Below are 20,541 nucleotides of genomic sequence, written 5' to 3'. Positions count from 1 at the left end.
TTTATAAAATGGTTTCCTTCCTTCCTTCCTTCATGTTTTCAATCCTTTCTTCCCTCCATTATACTTCCGTACTAAGAATTCTATATTTGAGTTATTTGTGCTAAGCTTTTTTAAAAAGGCTTACAGAGTCAAAGGGCCATATTAGTTCTGGCCACTGGAATGCCATGGTTTTGAAATCTTAGCTTGAGCTGCTTGTGGTCAGGTTGCCCAGACAGGGAGATTGAGTTTGGGTCACTGTGGCTCAGGAATGGTGCTACAATGCATCTGTGGTGTTTTGCTATTCAACAGAGCTTTGTGGTCTTAGCCAGTTGAGGTACAGTACACACTCAATGTTTGTTTCTACTCCAGAGTCCTCTCATCTTCTGGGAAAACTCATGCTGTGTGATAATGATAATGGATCCAAGATTCTTTATTAGGCTGTGTGACCCAAGTCTATGGATTGCTGCAAGCAACTTCAAGGATATATTGTTGCTCTTTCAAAACCTTTGAGAACAGTGACAAGGTAAGGTTTGTGCAGCTGTGTTTTTATTAGAAGGCTGAAGTCATCTCCATCTGGTCCATGTGAACATCATCTGTGACTCAGTGATGCTGCAGAGGTCAGGCAGTAATTTTCTCAAATTAAAAAATCATGTTTTTTGAACTGCCGCAGCACTGCAGCATGAAGACAAGTTATGGCTTTTTAAATTTGATCTGCTGTAGTCTCTGTAGGACTAGAAAGAAAAGGCATGATGTAACTCTTTTATCTGATATCTGTATGCTCATGTCTTCTCCACTTTTCAAAACGCTATTGTCTGCTGTCACTTTTGTCGACCTCTCTTTGCCAATGCTTTGTGATGTCTTCAGGTAGCCAAGGAATTCTCCTTGGCTTCCAGCTTAATGTAGACATCGATCTGTTTGGTTGCAGACTGAAAAGAAGGCAAAAAGGAACAGATAACCCGTCCATAAGCTGCTGCTCTCTGGAAATGTCACATTTTAAAATGTCCATTCTCAGAATTGTCAGTGCCTCTATGTCACAGCATGAACCAAATAAAAAACAGCACAGCGATCAATCTGCTTCATTTTGAAGAGTCATTTAAATATTCTGCTCAGTGGCACTCCATTGACACATTAGAAAACTTGCCAAATGTCCAGTGTCAAAGGGACTGTGTTGGCTAAGTACTCTCTGCCACCAAGCCATCTGGGTAGGTTTGACTGACAGCCCCACCACAATTGAGAATAAGGTTATACAGTAGTTGTCGAGGACCTACATGACTGTTATGATGGCCTGCATTTCTTCATCAAAGTCTCTTTTCTTACTAGCTATAGCTTTTTGCACAGAGGTTGCAGTGAAGATTGACTTTGTGCTCCATTTCTCTGTATGATGTTCCTGTGCAGAAAATCCAATCCAATCTCTACTCTCGCTCTTTCTTGTGCTTCTAAGTATGCACAATGTAGAACATAGTTATTTCACATACTAAGTGTATGCTTTTTAGCCACGCTAGCAACCTGATTCGGCAGGTTGGTCCTTCACTATGGTGCAGATTGTAATTTCTAGACAACTACTGGATGAATTCCTGGAAGGTTTGTGCAAATATTCACAACATATGTCAAGGGTGAGATCCCTTAACTTTTCATGCATCACGACATCAGATCAAAGTTTCAATTTTCCTAATAGTTTAGTTTATGAGCAAATAGTTGCAAAAGTTGCCTTTCTATGACTTCAGCTGTATTTTGTTACCCGTATTGATAAGCAAATGTTAACATTCTATCATTCTTTTTTTAAGAAAAAAAATTATACCTGCTAAATATCAACAATTAATGCTGAAATCCATTGAAATAATGAACACCGTTGAAGGGTTATTTTAAAGTTTGATTTCCAAGTGGGAGACTCGGGGAAAGATCCACCCGGCCCAATTTTACAGACATAAACATACATGGCACACACAGTGAACTATTAGTCTACCTTTTATCTTTTTTTTCTTTTCCCTTTTTTTCCCCATTTTGTAAATCGTAGTGTTTATTTCTATCCAGTTATTTAAAGCTTGATAGAAGTTTTTGCAACCATGCATTGTGAGCCTACTCCTCCTGTCTCTTTTCACGTGTGCTAATCTATTAAATCAGCTGCTTTTGTTACTTTGGTCAGAGGTCAGAGATTTGCCATACACACATCAATTAGCTTTGGGGGCGTACACACGTTTTCGAATGCAGATGCACTTGGAGACCTTTTTGAATAGAAGTTGGCAACGCCGACTTGGAAATATTGACTTTTAGTCTTAGCATTATTATTGTTAGCATGTTAGCAGCAGTATTCCTACAGTAAGTACAGCTTCAAAGAACCACATCATGCCACGTTGTTGAATTCTTGTATTAAAACGTTTCTAGCAAGACTCTTTTGTGATCTGAGTTTGAATCAGAACTGGCCATCAACTGCTCTGACCCTGTAGGTTTTCTTTATGTCAAGTTAAATCTCTCAGGTAGTTTGTACTCTGAGTCAGTGTACCAATCCCAACAAATAAATGCATGCTGGAGTGGCAAACAGAATAACCCAACGAAAGCACCATTTATGGAAAACTCCAAAATACAATTGTCACAATCATAATTCTTTTTCATATTAAAACATTCACTGACATAGATCCGTGACAGAAACATAGTGAAGTTCTTGCTTATAGTGTGCATGAAACAGCACTTTCCTGTACAAAAACAAAAATCACCACCACTTTATGAGACACTTAAGTAATATCTGTGGGTGGATAATTATCTTTTTCTGTTTGACTCTGTCATGTTGATATAACAAATGTCTTATTGAAAAATGTCCAGGTTCATAGTTCTCAATACTTAATACTACCTAAATATTACAACAAATTGTTATCAAGATTATGTCAAGAAGATCATCACAGTGACAATTTGTTCTTATCGCCTCCACACTTACTACTGTGGGAATCGGACTCCCATCTGTGTTATAGCAGTCAAATACTCTGCGGTGCTTTTTTTTTTTTTTTTGAGAATTTATAGAACTTCCAGCCTCACCTAAAAACTGTCCTTCACTCTTACTTATATGTGTCACACAATGGTTACAATGAAAGCCTGCAAACCTGAAAAGGTAAGACGGTGGGAGTACTGATTGTATCCATTGCTCAAGAGCAGAGTACGGTCAACTGAGGAAGATAAGGGGGGCAGTGGATGGCGCTCAGGAGCTCAGCCCTCTTCTCTGTTCTGTCAGGGGAAACATGCAGCTAAAAGTATCAAAGGGCGGACCTGCCTAAGGGAAAAAGAACCCCATTTTCATCTGAACACAGACTGAAGCTGCACAAATGTGTCAAAGTCACTGCGAGCAAAGACTTCAAGGTATCATATGTATCAATGAGAAGAGATGTGCAAGAACAGGAAGGAATGTTGAGGCTGAGAGCAGAAACTGAATTGAGGGGGGGGGGGTTAGAGGGATATGAAGGCGTCCTGTGGGAATTCTTAGCCTTGAAAGGATTGCGGCTAATAAGAGATATAACCTAACAGAAAGGAAAAATGTTCATGGTGCAGGATGCATTATCGCAGACAGGAGTGAAGGAGTGTGTGCATTAAAATACTTAGGCAAGTCAAGCTGGGTTTCCTATTGGACCCATGGGCAGAAAGATGTGTCTGGTTGTAGGATGGGGGTTCTGCATTCTCCCCTTCAGAAATCTTAAAGAAATCGGCGAAGATAACAAGAAAAAGACCCCTTCCATGTGTCATTCTTCGGCTTTAGTGAGGATTTACTGCAGAGGGTGGATTTTCTGTCCATCTCTTGAATGACTCTCCTGCTTTTTCTATCCCACTCCTGCCAGGATCATTGATTAATGCTACAGTTGCTGCCCATTACAAACAGTAATCAGCCGCTGGATTCTAAATGCCTTGGTTTTCAATTTATATTTCCTCTAATCCACTTCCTTTTCACCCTCTGCTGCTCACTTACCAAATATTGTGCGTGTGCAGAATGCATGCAGCACATGGACAGAGGTGTATGTGTAGGGAGGATGACACTCTGGAAAGCTTTCTGTCAGCGAGTGCCCAATGCTGGGGATGCTGTGACTGGCTGAGCTCCTGAGAGGGGGGCAGCCAAGCTCTCTGCTCAGCAGCTGAATGCTGTCAGTGTGCCTGCATGGGAGCACTGGGGCAGAGGAATCGCTTTTGTGCCCTGGGTGAGCTCATCCACTAGGAGCACTCTCCAGAGATTTAGCTGAGGGTCTGTACCCTGCCTGTATGCCTGCATGCTGGGGACAAGGGGAGGGCTTTGAGTGTTCCCACTGCTCTTTTTGGCTCTGCTGTTGGATGTAAGTAGCTGCTCAGTTTAGCCTTAGAATGAGGTTTGCTCAAGTAATACTGCAGTATTGATCTGCACTCAGATTATGTGTTGATCTTTGCAGACTTCTTTTCTTTTTTTGCTTTTTAAAGTTCAACTTTGTGCATATAGGTAGTGGTGAGAGCACAGTCCACTGCAGTAAAAGTAGCCCTGAGAGGCTTCTTTTTATTCCAGTCAAAGTTGTATTGATGGCAGTGTCCTCAATTCCTCTGTTGTCAGCAGACAGGTTTTTAATTAGTGGGACATTCCAGAGAGTAAGTTAGCGACCAAGTGAGGGGAGAGAAGGGAGTGAAGAGAAGAGTTGAGTGTTTGTGACAGTCTCTTCTAGCTGAGGCTGTGAAAGTGGAGAGCAGATCCTTTGATTCTGCTCTTCAACAGGGCCAAGAGAGCCGGGATCACCATGGTGATAAAATTGTTGAATGGTGAGCATCAATTGGAAGAGAGACCTTGTTGCTCTAATGCACATCTATATAATATTTCACAGAACGTGAGCTACAGTTCAAAGAGAAAGTTTGCTTTGTTATCACTGGCTTATCAAGTAGTTCATCTCCATAGTTTGATTTCAGGAGACATCCCTCCTGAACAGTTTATTCTCAAGGTCCTCAGTATTTTAAGGGGTTGAAAGATTAGGGGTTACGGGAGAAATGATGGGTGACAGTCCTGGTGCTTGGTGGAACTAGCGGTAGTGCCTTCAAGGCTTTAGAAGCGTTAGTTAAGTGTGCTAAGCAATAATAATAGTAGTGTAATAGTATTCACTAGGGCTGCACGATTCTGGAAAAAATGTGAATCACGATTTTTTTGCTTAGAATTGAGATCACGATTCTCTGGCACGATTTTTTCACAAAATGTTTATTGCACTGATGAGTAAAAAAACATTGTAGTATGGCAGAGGCATAAAGCAATGTTTTTTTTGTTTTGTTCAAGTTCTATCATTGGATGAGAAATGACTTTTACAAAAGAAAAAAATACAATAATTTGTCTCCAAGATGAGAGGGAATCCTTTAATCCCTCATGTTGTACAGTGTTTATTGGGGCCATATCTTTGGCTAGCTGATATGTGATAGCTGCTTTGATCGGCTTTCTAAAACGGAGGCGTAATATTCATCGAGTAAACATGTGACGTGACATGAAGCCCGAAGTTGGGCTGGGAACAGTTGACAACAAATTTGTCTTCAAAATAAGAGCTTTACATTGCACCCCATTGTAGTTTAGAACTGGGTTCTTAGCGGGGGGCTTTTACTTTGAAAGTAGCGACCGTTTCTAGCTTGCGCTACAACAACAAGCTAACACAACGAAACAGCTAGAGATCCAGGAGAAACTAGAATCTCCCGGATCTCAGCGGCTGTCCAGTTGCTCAACTAGCAGGCGAGGTGGAAATAAGTGTAGCCTCTGAGGCGGCAAATCGGCGGACCTAAACAGACTCTCAATTTGCCGCCCTCTGTCTAAAACCGCGGCCCTAGCTGCCCAAAAGACGGGCAGATTGGCGGCTTGCTGCCCCGTCTAAAAACGGCCTCTCACTCACTCCTTCCAAACACTCAACTGCAGGTGGGCTTCCTCCGCTGAATCCCGTGTTGTAAAGATGCTTTACCACAGGTTGAGGGAGGAGGCAGCGGCAGTGCTGCGTTTGGGGGCGCTTCGAAAAATCCGGGAGGAAAATAGGAGCATTTGTTTGTGATTCAGCTCGAGATATAAAATGCTCCAGAATCGCTATGTGTAGAAATAAGATCACGTGTATGTGTGAATCGAGATCGCGATTTTTTAACAATTTTTTGTGCAGCCCGAGTATTCACTAAATTAAGCTGCAAACCCAGATCTCCATGAATGAATGATACGCTGTACCAGTCACTTTAAGAACCATTGAAAGCATTGGTTCCAGTTAAGTGACAGGATGAGCTGGAAGTTGCACCCAAAATTTGTACAAGGTATCATGGGTGCTGGAAATAAGGTTGATAGTCATGATGTGGCAGTGAATCTCTCAATTGGAACATTTCTCTAGCTTTCTTTCGTTGTGTTTTAGGAAAGGTAATCTGCCCTCCCTGTACAACCCAGCGGGGTGTTTGTGGGGACAGACCTCTCACTGCTATACTGGGTGTAGCTGTCAGCTCAAATCAAGGGAAAAAAGGCAGCATTTCTGTCTTGACTCAGGGATACTGTTATTCATTCTGCCACAGTATACTGGTTCCCGCGCACACCGCCTCAGGCAAACTGCAAATGTCAGAACGCACTGGCTTGCCTCTTCCTCACTCATCTTCTTACAGAGATGCCGAATGTGCCACAAATGTTCTTTACTCTTTTGTGTGTTTCTGTCTTACTCTTTATATTAGATGTACCAAAGTGTCGTCTGCTTCACTCTCTTTATTTCTATCTTTGTTTATAGCAACCAGTTCCACAAAGCTGGAAGACCTTAGCTTTCTTGATGAACAGCGTAACACCCCCCTACGGACATCCATTCGCCTACCCTGGCATAATACAGGAGGAAGGCCCCCTCAGGACTCTAAAGGTGACTGTTCTATGGGTTATTGATGTACTGTAGATAGAGGCAACCAGGAAAAAAACGTGAAAAAAGACATCAGCTAATACAGTTAGCAGCCAATTCATTAATTCGTTCACATATTTGATGACTCTAGTGCACTAGATGTTAAATTACAAGACAGTTGGTATGAGGATAATGTGCTGTGTTTTAGCTTGATTTTGTTTGTTGTGGTACATCAATATTAGTTTAACCATGAGGGAACTGTAGCTCTTTATACCATTTAGAGGTATGTATAAATATGTATGACCATCCGTGCTGAGTTCATCTGAGGTGACTGTCAACACCCTCAAATTAAAGCTGAATGTCAGCACTTAACACTCATTGTCCTTGTTTAATTTATAATCCAGTGCGCTTAAGTGCAGAACCACGAACAAAACTGAGCAAACACTTACAAGTATGCACTGATTTTTTTATTGATTTAATTACAGCTATACAATCATAAAACATGTTTCCTCCGCTCATTTAACTCTATGGATAAAATCATGTATGGTTTCCTCGGCTCACCAGCCTTCATCTTGGTTATATGTTTTGAAACCACAGTCTCACTGAGCAAAATCCCACAGAGTGAATATTTGATGAGAACATGAATAATTTAAAATGACATCATTAGATACTCAAACTATTTAACCCTCTTTTGAAAACGTCCTCTTCCTTTAGTCACACCTCTTCAAACATGAAGTTGATACAGACGTATCATGTCAGTGGATTAATTTTTATATCCCTGGTGAAGAAACATCAGTACTGAGAAACAGCATATGTCTGCTCGGTCTGAATACATGTTGTATTTAGTGTTATTGTCAGGATTTGCAGACATGCAACCTCACATGCATCTTTATATCTGACTGAGTTAATTAAATGTTTCTGTCCTATTTACATAAACTACATTGAAAAACAAGTGAAAAACAGCAATGGTTCAATTAAAGGATATGTTGATGGCATCTCATTCTTCTGGCCCATAAATTAAGTTTGTATATTCTTTGGAGTTCTTCCAGCCATCTTTGCAAAATGAAAATATAATCCCTTCCAAGCTGCTGTTACTTATAATTTATTTCAAGTATTATATTTCACTGTGAAAAAACTCTTCAAGATAGAAATTTGTGTGAAATACGTAATACATCATTGTGATTAAGTAATTGGCATGTGATGATGACACTGGGCACAAACAGAGAAAATGGAGAAGAAGGGCCTTGGTATTACCTTATGCTAGGTTTGAAAGCTTTGAAACAGGATGGCATCTAGCTGGTAACAAATAATATGGCATTACATGTCAACAGTACACTTAGAGTATGGTTTTGAAAAACAGACAATGAACCAAATCACGATTCATATTTGAATCTACTTTCAATCTACTTCAGTTTGACACAAAAAAACAGCTTTTTCAAATATGTCAAATCTGCAAACCCAAAAGTTAAGCCATTGTTAAAAGAGTAAGCCCTTTGTTGCCAAATAAATGAGTCAGACCAAAGGTGTTGTTATAAAAAGAACAGCAGTGGTGAGTATGTGGAATAAGTATTAGAAGTTGCAGTGATACTTATACAAGTAGAGAGGAACAGAGCGCTATCAAAGAATGAACAAGTGTCCTTAGATGTGATTAGTGCTGAAGTGGACCAGATAGAGTCCTCTCTCAAGTCCACTTACATCCTCATTCCACTCAAAGACACATGTGTCGAAGCTAAAGCGGACAATAAAGACAGTTTTAAGACTAAAATGTTCAGGTTTAGGGCTGCACAATAGGGTAAAGGTAAAGACAAAAAAAATAAGATTTTTTTTAGATATATTACTCTTGTGTTGTGATTCACAGTTAGTGGTAATCAAAATTTTTGCATCACACTATTAATTTTCACTGAAAAAATTACGTATTTGTGGGCTTCTATACCAAACAAACATGTTAACTTACATCTGGAGAACAAGATTTGTTGGCCAGGGCATCTTTGCAACACACTAGTACTTCTTTCCGATGCTGCTTTTTCACACATTTTGTCTTATCAAAATATTACATTGTGTGCGATTTGAATAATGCACTTCCATGTTTTTCTGAGAAAATAACGTTCTGTTTCTTTCCTATCCTTTTTCCTCAGCACGTTTTGCTCCCTACAAACCTGTGGACATCATGCTCAAGCCCTTGTTGTTTGAGGTGCCCAGCATCACCACAGACTCTGTGTTTGTGGGTCGAGATTGGCTCTTTCAGCAGCTGGAAGATGTCTTGAAGACGAGCGAATCTACAGAGAACCACGGTGCTGTAGTGGTGGGCAGTGTGGGTTACGGCAAAACTGCCATTATCTCACGGCTAGTGGCACTGAGCTGCCATGGAGGCCGTATGCGTCAAATAGCCTCAAACAGTCCGAGTGCCTCCCCTAAAAGTAATCATTTTTAGTATTTGTATTTGTTTTTGTTGAATGTTATTATATTTTCATTTCATTGGCTTGCAGAATAATTGTTAAATGTCTGCATATATATGACTAAGTGTGCCTCTGTATCATCCAGGTGGAGGACCTGGTGCTGAACTTCCCCTCAGCCAACCACCACAGCCCACCCCACCTTCCAGTGCTACCAACACGCTAAGGAGCAACAGCTGCCCGGGAACCCCCGAGATGCAGCGGCGGAGGGAGGAGGCGGTCAAACGCCTGGCTGCAAAGGTAAAATGTATACAATACAATACAATGCCTTAACATTCAAGATAGATTATGCTGTCAAAGAAACCTGAATGGAAAAGAAAAGATTGTCTCACTTATCCTAAAAAAAAATCCTGTAAACCTTTATTGTCCTATTTCCCGTCAGTTTTTCATAAAATAAATCTTCTTCTGCAGTGTGTTTTTGCCAATGAAACTCTCCCTTATTACAAAGATGTTCATGGTGTGCAGAGCTGCTTTCAGTATGTATGAGATGCACTGCAGTAGCCTGATGATACTGCTTCGCTCAGTTGATTTATGTTTGTATGTTTGTGTATGATTTATGGTTGTTTATTTTCATTTGTTTGATATTCAGCCTATGAAATATGGATGATCTTCAGCATTCTGCTGACATTATGAAAGACTGTGCCACCATTGGTCTTTCTGAGACCTTTAATATTGGCTTGTTTGATTTTAAAAGCAGTCAGCTTGGTTAAAGACATGGCCATGAGAAGCAATATTAATGTCCGCGGCACCTCAGTACTGCATTGTGACTGGGAAGGGGTGGAAAGATAGAGAAGTACTGCTCAGGTCTTACTGCCCTTTTAGCATTGTGTAAGGTGAGAACAGGCCTTTTCTGCACTCATGGGAACACACTAACAGTATAATAGAATTTTTTCTGAATAGCACACTTTTTCTTACAGTGCAGCCTGACATTAACTTCACATCATCCAAGTTATTTTTCATTAAAACCATTTTTGGATTTTTTAGAAGGCATTTCAAGCCTTTGTTGGACAGCTAACAGTAGAGAAAGGAGAGCAGAGAGAGAGATTGTCAATGACATCAAACAAGAAAGAAAATGAAATCTGGCGCGCAAGTAGTCGAGTGGTTAGAGCGCATGCCATATACGCAGCCGACCCCAGTTCGATTCCGGCCGGAGGTCCTTTGCTGCATGTCACATCCCCCTCTCTCTCCCACATTTCCTGTCTGTCTCCTGCTTAATAAAGGTGTCTATGCCAGCAAAAATCTTTAAAAAAAGAAAAAAAAAGAAAATGAAATCTTAAGTCCGTGGCCAGAAGCAAACCAGCGGTTTTTACCGTGCTGATTTTCCACATTAAAGAATTTTTACAGGTGCTTTGCAGGATGGGGTATATGTTAAGAGAGTTGTATAAAGGAATGTATGGCTCCAGAGAAATGTTTGATGTCTGATATATTTCATCAAGTGATTTCACTTGAGGCGACATTGGTTCAGGCTGAAGAGTTTGAAAATGAAAAAACAATCTGGGAGTCTGGAGTTAGAAAGAAGTGAGCTCATCAGCTCACTCCTTATCTCTGCTTGGATACATGTCAAACCTCCAAGCTAACTTTGTGGGATTGAGTTGCATGTAATGTAGGCAACAGACAATGAAGATGAATGTGTGAAACAAATCATGATAATTTCTGTGGTCGTCAAATAGGTCGGACCATCATGTTTTACTATAATTAGTTCAGTGTTACATAGAAAATTACATTGCATACAAGTTTTTGAATTTCATGTATCTGCAATGATAATCACACGCTAGTTATCTACCTGGAAGTGACTGTTGTTTGCACAACGTTGCAGAGATTCCGTCTGTAGGTGAACAGGTCATTTTTTTCAGGCTATCCAGTTTGATATAGTAACAGGTGAACAGTCACAACATTCCTGCACTTTAGTTGTCAACACTGTCATCATTATTGTCGACCACTCGTCTGTAATAGAGTTGGCAGCAAAGAAAACAAACAAGGGTTGGACCATATTGCTGCAATGCTTTCTGTGATAATGATCACAATTGCTCAGTGGGCAGACAAGTCAGCAATGCACCTGTCTGAAATGTTCTACTTAATGCACTTTGGCTCAGTTCAGAGTGGCTGCTTGCAGCTGTCATCCAGTTTTATAATTATTAGCTCCACCTCCTTGGGATGCTTTTTTCGTGGTGTGCTTTTGTCAATGCGTTTCTAATCATCTCACAAACATTAAACACCATGGATTGATTTTAGTGGCAGAAACTTCTCTCCTTGTTTTCACAGTGTACAGCATTGATGGGCTGCTCGTCATGCAATACTTGCGTGTTCAGTCCATTTTGGAAATACTTATTTGTCTGAACTCTCAGGGGAATTTAATAACTTTGGCTTTGCCTGCTGAGAGTTTTAACAAGGAGGATGAGGGAAAACTTTGTTCCAGAGAATATTTCAGATTCACAGTGGCATTCACCAAATTTGAATAACTTTGTGAGGTGGGTTGTTAGCTCTTTTGATGGGTGGCACAGCTTCCCAATGAGACTCTTTTACAGGATTCTGTCATTGATCCTGCTTTGTCCTCGTCCTGTTGTCCCTGTTGCACCTTCAGGGCTTAACATTTTTGCCCTGTCATGGATGCCTCCTTAGTAGTGAAATGGGGCATGAGACGACTCATGTAGCAGTTTGCCTCTGCTACTGGTAACGTTAAAGTTCATGCACCAGACAGCAGCCTGTGAGGCTCATCTAAACGTCTATGAAACCCAAGCAATCTCCCTCCAGCCAATTATTGTGCAAAGTGTTTCCAACAGGCGCTCTCACAGGGGCTCTGTTCCTGTGATGTGTGAATACTGATGCAACACTGAGCAGCTTCTGTCGAATTCTGTCAGTTCTTTTTAATCACTGATTTCAAAGTGGTCTCATAACAGGGGCACTGAGGCCATTACATTTTATGGTTTATTGCAGTTTTATGTCTTACGACTATGACACATTTTTCCGTTGTTGTTTCTCAACGGTGAAGTCATTGTTGTGACAGAATATTTAGAACTGCAGGTGCACTGCAGAATGTTGCATCATCATTTGTTGAGATTCTTATTCTTAATTGATGAAGCAGTAGTCGATATAACTTCTACACTATCGCTGCAGTCTGGTTGTCAGGCACCTATCCAAGGCTATTCTGTGTAATAGAAACAACAGGTCTCTTTAATTAACTGTATTTACCAAAAATGTTTTCACAGCTTCTGTCTGTTGCTTTGTTATTACGTCTTTCCAGTAAAGACTGATGACATGCTGTTTGAATTTAGAAATGTAATGTCAGTTGTATTCCTTACGTCTAGAAACTTATAATTTTCTCCCTGGTTTAGATCTGACTGAATACTCACAAGTTCCCTGTTTTTCTGACAGTCTACCACATTAGCATTGTTTTGTCTTATTTCTGAAGACTGTACATCTGGAGACAACTCCTTGATATTGCTGTGACAGATAAGGATGAAATGTGTCATTGACAAAGCTCCTTTCATTCCACTTAAAATGCAGTTACTCATTTGAATCATTCCTCTCTTTGAGCATCATGAGACCCTGCATTTTTGATGAAAGTCAACAATTCCATTGTTCCCACTTAGCCTTGTTCAGACCTCTAAATCATTGTCACCGCCTTTGTTGTTTTAGTGAAATCGAAAATATTATAATTAAATAAGAAGGATTTGATTCATACATCACGTGTAACAACCGCTGCTGATGATCATACTCGTCAGCAGCAGCAAAGGTAGAGCCAGCACAGGAACGATCACCTGCTCCTCCTCCTGCTGCCCCTGGAAGTGTGTCAGCTCCTCCAGGTTGGACTGTAATTAGAACGAAGTCACACATCCCAAGGCATCTCTCCTTCCTTCTTACCCATCTCTGTCCCTCCTTTTTCTTTCTAAATAAGACCTCCTTTGAACACTGCTGCTGCTCAGACACTGAAGGTCCTTCTTTTAGTACTCCACCTGGGATCCACTGGCTCCTTTTTATAGGAAAGTTTATCTGAGGTGGTCAGCCATTGCCCAGTTACTTCATCATCCCTTCTTTGTGGATAAAGTCATATTCCCTTTCTGTTTTATGAAGGTTATGAAAATAAAAAAGGCATCAGACTCAACAGTGCATCCACTGAATTTGGTTTTTACTCAACAAGGCTGCTGGCTTTTACAAATGCTTTGAGTTCATTGAATCTTTTTCTGGCTTTGCATATTTATAATTGCTGAAGCCCAAACTAATTTACAGTACTAATTTATTATTCTAGCATGTTTTCAATTTGTCTTCAGTCTGAAATAACCCTTGCCTGTAACTATTTTTCTCCCTTCTCGTTGTTTTCCAGGTTGTGGCATATCACTACTGCCAGGCGGATAACACGTACACTTGCCTGGTGCCAGAATTTGTACATAGTATCGCTGCCCTGCTGTGCAGAGCACACCAGCTCAGTGCATACCGGGAGCTGCTGCTGAAGGAGCCTCACCTCCAGAGCATGCTAAGTTTGCGCTCCTGTGTCCAAGACCCCATGGCAGCTTTTCGGAGGGGGGTCCTCGAACCACTAGCCAACCTTCGTAAAGGTAAAAACGTTCAGTAGTCTCATGTTACTCCAAAGTAGTGGAAAAGGCTTGTGTAGAAAACAGATGATGCAACACTCATTAGAAGTACAAAATGTTTGCAGTATGTGATAAGATTTTGTAGACACCACGGCTAAACTACACTTGTCTATAAGGTTTCTAAATGACAACCATTGCAAAGTCATAGTCTCGGCCCTCAGGCCACCTTAAACATGAACATTTCTGTACAATCACTACAGGGCAGTTAAGTAAAGTTAGTAGTTGCTATGAGCTGTACATCACTCCATGTTGTCTTACCTTAGTCGGTTACTGTGTGACGGTTTCCAGAGCGGAAGATTCCAGAGGAGGACCACATCATCCTGATAGATGGGCTGAATGAAGCCGAGTTCCACAAGCCTGACTACGGAGACACCATCGCCTCCTTCATCACTAAGATTATTGCCAAGTTTCCCCCTTGGCTTAAACTGGTGGTCACTGTCAGGGTCAATTTACTGGTAAGTAGCTCATTTATTAAAACACTGTTGAGCATGCTTCAGGGATTGAGCGCAGTCTTGACCGTTTGGAAAATGCTTTTCAACCATCATGTTTTCAAGGTTAGGGAATATGCTTGATTTCAAATATACTTGATTTCCAACATTATTTGGTGTTTTATCTACACAATCACTCATGCAAACCAGATACCCCTTAATATAATATGGATATGGTATGAAATGATCCCTTCATCATAAATGTTTATTGTCTCCTTGTGTCGAAATTAGCAATAATCATGATCAACATAGTCAAAGTTTTAATAAATATCCTGTAAAATAAATGAAAAAGTGGCAATATACATCGATTGCTGTGGATTGCAGTTCCATTTATTGTAACAATTTAGATGTCATTATAACCTGGAAATTATGGGTTAAGGTACCTTGGAAGTGCGCGAAAAATGTTCAGTTTGACTATGTACAAACCTTGTGTCTTACTTATGTTCTTGGGCTATGACAGAGTAAATCGTCATCATTCAGACTCGTTAAACATTTCACATTAAGCTTCTTCTGCTAACTGACAGTTGTAATCAGCTTATTGCAGTAGGTTAGCTAATGTCCACGCTTGTAGAATGTAAGAAACCTCAAACCACCAGTCTGCTGTCACTCCATGGTATTCTCACTGACTGCCGTCAAATCTTGTAGATTTTGATATGTGTGAGAGGTGAAAGGTTTTCCTAAGCTGCTTTTCCTTGTCGTACTCAACTCTCTACAGAGACCCTTTTTTGTCAAGCGTATCCAGGAACATTCAAGAATGAATTGAAGTATCAGTGACCCGGGAATCAAGGCTGCGTGGCAGGGAAGGAGCAGTCAGTCACTTTGAGCTGACTAGCTTGGAGGGAAAGTGACACTAGGTCGACCAGTTACAGAGATGTGCCGGGCCTTTGTTGAACTCACACTGGCGATAGCTGAAGCTTTGACACACAACGGCTTATTCTCTATGCTGGGATGAAGCTCTGTGCCTGGGATAATAATGTGATAGCTGACTGACATCCAGAACTCCAGTTATTAATGCTCAGGCAGAAGCCGGGCCGTCGTGCAGTCCATCAGTATGCGATGCACTACAAACTGAGAGCCAGAATTAATATTTAGTGTATAGCGAGTTTCTCTGGATGTGCTAAATCAATATATGACATTCTGTATTCAGCACTTATGTATTCACCTTTATTTGTAAGTCAGTATCAGTTTATGTTGTGGACTCAACACAATGCAGTCTGCTCTATATATTTATGTGAATGTGAATTTAGTTGGACTAGTAAAGCAGCATTTTAGTTAGAGGAAATTTGTATCACCACCTCTGAACTCGCTAGTTATGATAACAATAACTTGAATGATAGATTGCCCAAGAAATAATTGCATTAAACCGACACTATTGTGACTTTAAGACCATTTTATTACACTGACATACTGATATAATAGCATAATAATGCAAGTACTGCCTATCTAAGATTAATGGACTTTCTAAATACAACGACTTTGGAATTCGGATTTTAAATTCATTCTTGCTCAGTTATACATAAATAAAGTAAAACCACACAACCAAAGCAAAGGTCATGTACATTCTATACAATAATAAGTCAATAAGGTATGTACAGTAAGTCCATAATGTAATTATTGTGACCTTAAAAGATTTTAAAGCTATGATTATAGTCTGAGCAAAAATCCTGGTTTCAGTGTTATAATGCATTCAAGCAGCTATAAGCATTGTCATTGTTTGAGCTGATTTCCTGTACATTATTACAGTTAGTTCTCTCTACGTCACCACTTTTACTATATGAGCAGAAGGATGAGAGACATGGGTTACTGACCAAACATTCAATTATATAACAGTGATTGCTGAGCTATTTAACACTTATTTTAATAAAAGTATCTAACTTACAACAGCTTTAATTTGATTCACAACACTACATATGTATAAAATCACAAGTTCCTACAAAATTTCTTTGTTGACTTTTCCTTTTTTAACAGTTGCTGCCTTTTGAAACCAAAATAATACAGTAATGAAATAATACAGTACAAAATGTATGATAATAATAAACATGGTCAAAGTGAAGTTTTAGTATAAATGAAATGGATAAATTGAGAACATGTCTTATCTCCCTTCAGGGGATTACATGACTTTATAGGGAGCGTTCAGTTATAAATGATACAAAGCCCCTTTTCTGGCTTTGTTGCCATTGGTTAAGAGTGCACTGAAAGCCCAACTCCTAAATCACAGCTACTTAAAAAGATAATGTACAATGTCCCTTTTTTGAGAGTGAGAACAGAAGCAATTGGAGTTGCTGATTCTTTACAGTTACAAAACTGAATTTTGTGATAATTGCTGAATCCCTGCTTGCTTGTCGGTTTCAGATGTCAGATGTGAGTAGTAAATAAAACAGACAAATCAGTGATATGGCTTTGCAAAGGTCACATTAATACTCTTACTTAAGTGGAAGCTGTGAAAATGTACTACTCTGTTTGCACCCGAAACAATCATATTTCTGCTGAGAAAGTGTCATGGAAAGTGTCACTGTATTGTTTTACACACTGAGCAAACAAATAGGATTTCTCCAAAGGATATCGCCTCAGGATATCGCCTCTTGCTTGATAGACTAATATCTAATATCTGGACTGTATATCTGTGAGGTGCTGCTAGCACTTCACCCACCTCTGGGATTACAATCAGTGCATTTCAATGACTTAGTGTATGTGTGTATACATGTTTGTGTGTGTGTTTGCTGTACCTTGTCGTGATGAGGAAGAGAAGTCTTATCTCACTGAGGCAATGTTTCTCTCGCCTCAGACAGGTTGAGGATTGAAGGATTAAGGTGCATTGATTTCTTCAACCCCCAGGACATAGATTGAAATGTGAGCTCTGGCTCAGTCCTCTGCTAAAAGTGTGCCTGTCCACCACCACAAGCATCCCATCCATCCATCCCCTGCCTCTGAGTACTCACTTTTCCAGTCCTTTTTTTTTTTCTCTCTCTCTCTCTCATAGCCACATTTCCAGCAGTAACAAGTGTCTGCTTTGGCCTGATAGCTCAGCGTGTTTGTTCCCCTGGTGCTCACAGGCAGTCCTCTGATAGAAAACGCACACAAGTAGAATTTTTTTCAAATGGTAGGATGTGAAGAATGCTTTTAGCTGCATTTCTCATATGTGTCTGTTGTCCTAATAAGTAATTACATTTATACTGCAGAGACAAACTAGAAATGTCTTAGTTATTCAGGGATTGAAATTAGGTTTTTAAAAAACTTGCACATTTTCGTCTAGCTGCGTTATCATAACAGTGTGGTTAGTATATGCAAATTAATAATGTTTGACCCCTTATCTTTAAAAAATATTTGCGTCTTTCTACTGCACCAACAGCCCAGTTTTATAAAAAGATTATCTTTCCAACATTGAAATACTCCTTCAACCCATTATGAGCTAGGGCTTCCATTAGAAAAGCAATTTTTAAACCCAAGGTTTTGTTTGAAAACACCTGAAACAGGGATTTTCGGAAAAACTTGACAGACTTTTTAACAATCAATATGTTATGTCTATGCCTCTGTAGATAGAGCAGATAGAGACTTGATCATAAAAAACATTTATGATCTTAAAGACTTTGGCTTTTATTGGAAATTATTGCCTTTACTCTCATGTTAATTAACGTAACCCAGTGCATTTCTTCAGTCACATGTTGAAAATGACAACATGATCGAAAGAACGCTAATGGTTAATATAGGATAATTTGCAATAAGTAATTTAAGCAAATGGCTCCCAAAATATACCTTAGCCAGTGTAACTGAATTGTCTTTACCTTGTCTCCTCCGCAGGAAATCACCAGCCTTCTGCCCTTCTCCAAGATCTCCCTGGATGACTTTTCCGACAACAAAGAGATAAGCAACGACCTCAACGCATATATCCAGTACCGCATCAATGGCAGCAAAGAAATTATGAACAACATTAGCCTGAACGGCAAGGCCGACCCTATCACAGTTGGCAAGCTCAGTGGTCACCTGATTTCACGCAGCCAGGGCTCCTACCTGTATCTCAAACTCACCCTTGATCTGTTTGAGAGAGGCCACCTGGTGATCAAGAGCGCCAGCTACAAAGTGGTGCCAGTCTCTCTGGCTGAGCTCTACCAGCTACAGTGCAACATGAAGTTCATGACCAACTCGGCCTTTGAGAGGTCACTGCCCATCCTCAATGTGGCGCTTGCCTCGCTGCACCCCCTGACTGATGAGCAGCTGTTCCAGGCCATCAACGCCGGCTTCATCCAAGGGGAGCTGCCATGGGAAGACTTCCAACAACGTATGGAGTTGCTCTCGTGCTTCCTCATCAAACGGCGGGACAAGACGCGCATGTTTTGCCATCCATCCTTCAGGGAATGGCTGGTGTGGAGAGCAGATGGAGAGAGCACAGATTTCCTCTGTGACCCCAGGTCAGTCCTCTGCTTTGTAAGCAAATGAAGTAGCTCAGCAGCTTTCCCTTTAGGAATGTGGACTACTATTACAGGCATGACAAGTCTGTGGTGCATCCAGAGCGTATTCTTGCAATGCTTCACAATTAGATCTCAAACAATCTCTAAGCCTGGCAGTAGTCAAATGAATTTAAAAACGGCATCACAATGTCCTCACAGATGTTTTGAGACTGTGTCTTGTAGCGCTACTTGAAATTCAGCCCTTTGTGTACAAACAAAATGCACAGCACACTGCACTCTCATGAACCTTTGTACTTCTCGGTATGGTTATGAATCATGGCCACTACTTTGGATGAAAAGTAAACTGACATGATGGACTTGGAGAGTAAGTAGAACATTTGAATCAACAAGTGCAGCATGACTCATTTCTGAGTCAGGGTGGAAATTGAGTTTAAAATATTCCGGATATTTATTGTAATCATGGCAACCCAGTATTTAAGATGCAGTTGCAAATTTTCTAGTTGTTTTGTTGAAAACCATCAGCAATTCTTAAGGAAGGTACTTACATACAGCGATCTTTGCTGCAGAGTAAAAAGCTGAATTTTGTTAAGAAACAAAGGCTAACACTACTTCCTCTTAAGTGATGGGACTATGCTAATTTGAAAAGGTTGGATGTCAGAAATATAGATTAATTTCATAAAAGTCATGTCATTAGTGTGAATTCCTACTATTGTGTCCCTGTAGAAACGTAAATTAACTAGAAACGTAAATTAAAAAACTGAGCTTTTAATCAGTCCTCCTAAAAGTGAAAATGCGTCAGTTGGCAGAAAATGATCATTTTTTCTTGCCTTGCCCTTCTGGCCCTGTTCAACAGGCTTATCTGCTCTAGTAGCACTCCCTAATTGTAATTGTGGAGCCCCCTCACTCACAATAGATACTTGAGTCATTCACACTTAATGAATTGGATGATGTGACGTTGGCTCGCTTTTTTTCAGCTCCCTGTTGCTCGTCAGTATCACTTCTGTTCACACAGCGGTGTCTCTAAATGGACCGGAGCCGAGCTTCATATTCTGGTCATTCACAGCCCTCCAACTCCGTCATTAAAAACACAAAGGCTCAGAGTCTGGCACAGGGAATGCTCTCGCAGACAAAGGCTTGCTGCACTACCTCTGTGTTTGTGCCTGGGCACGAATAGAGAGAATTTTGAACCAGATCAAAGTGATCTGCAGTCATGCATGTCCTTTTAATGAAGTTCTGCATTAATTAACGCCAGAGTGAAGAAGGAAAGGAGAGCCCAGCGGTTTTTAAACTCTTCCCAGTCCTTCAGTGGGGCATTAGTCAGCATTTATTTACTAAATCACAGAACGTGTTTGATCTCTGTGACAATGTCAGGGTGTTCTTCCTGACCTGAGTGTACAAATGGCAAAAAGCTACCATCCAAATATTACATTATTATATATATTATATATTATACAAATATTATTATCTGGAGCAAATAATAATTTTGCCCTGATTGATTTAGTGTCACTTAGTTACTTGTGGTAACAGTGAATATAGTTTAACACTACAGATCACAGGATTTTGGGGGCAGCAAACAAACTATTGTCATTTCAATGAGTTCAGGTGATAATTTGCCTTTTTACCCCCTATACTAATTCATAGTATCAACAAATGCCAAAAATGACAGTTGAGGCATTGTCGATGAATAATAGATGTAAGAGCAAGTTAGTCAGTTTAGTTCATTTATTTTTATTTTTGTGTCATGCCAGTATCAGGCCCATCCACATAGTATTACAAGACAGCATCACATCACAAAACAAAAATCATCTTCCAATAAA

At 40.2% G+C, this 20,541-nt stretch overlaps 1 protein-coding gene across 2 annotated transcripts in view; it reads left to right on the top strand.

The window, feature by feature from the left end:
- The window catches only part of tanc1b (tetratricopeptide repeat, ankyrin repeat and coiled-coil containing 1b), a 130,155-nt gene that overhangs the window by 90,276 nt on the left and 19,338 nt on the right, over nucleotides 1–20,541 (top strand). For both annotated transcript variants that reach the window (XM_030427791.1, XM_030427790.1), the window contains exons 8-13: nucleotides 6,690–6,812; nucleotides 8,924–9,205; nucleotides 9,330–9,481; nucleotides 13,563–13,794; nucleotides 14,119–14,285; nucleotides 18,117–18,724. In XM_030427791.1, the coding sequence (XP_030283651.1) occupies nucleotides 6,690–6,812; nucleotides 8,924–9,205; nucleotides 9,330–9,481; nucleotides 13,563–13,794; nucleotides 14,119–14,285; nucleotides 18,117–18,724 (1,564 nt within the window). The remainder of the gene's footprint in view (nucleotides 1–6,689; nucleotides 6,813–8,923; nucleotides 9,206–9,329; nucleotides 9,482–13,562; nucleotides 13,795–14,118; nucleotides 14,286–18,116; nucleotides 18,725–20,541) is intronic.

The sequence above is a fragment of the Sparus aurata genome, chromosome 9, assembly GCF_900880675.1.
Source record: "Sparus aurata chromosome 9, fSpaAur1.1, whole genome shotgun sequence".
Classification (NCBI taxonomy): domain Eukaryota; kingdom Metazoa; phylum Chordata; class Actinopteri; order Spariformes; family Sparidae; genus Sparus; species Sparus aurata.
The sequence above is the reverse complement of the archived record's forward strand: the minus strand, read 5'-3'. Positions and strand labels throughout refer to the sequence as shown.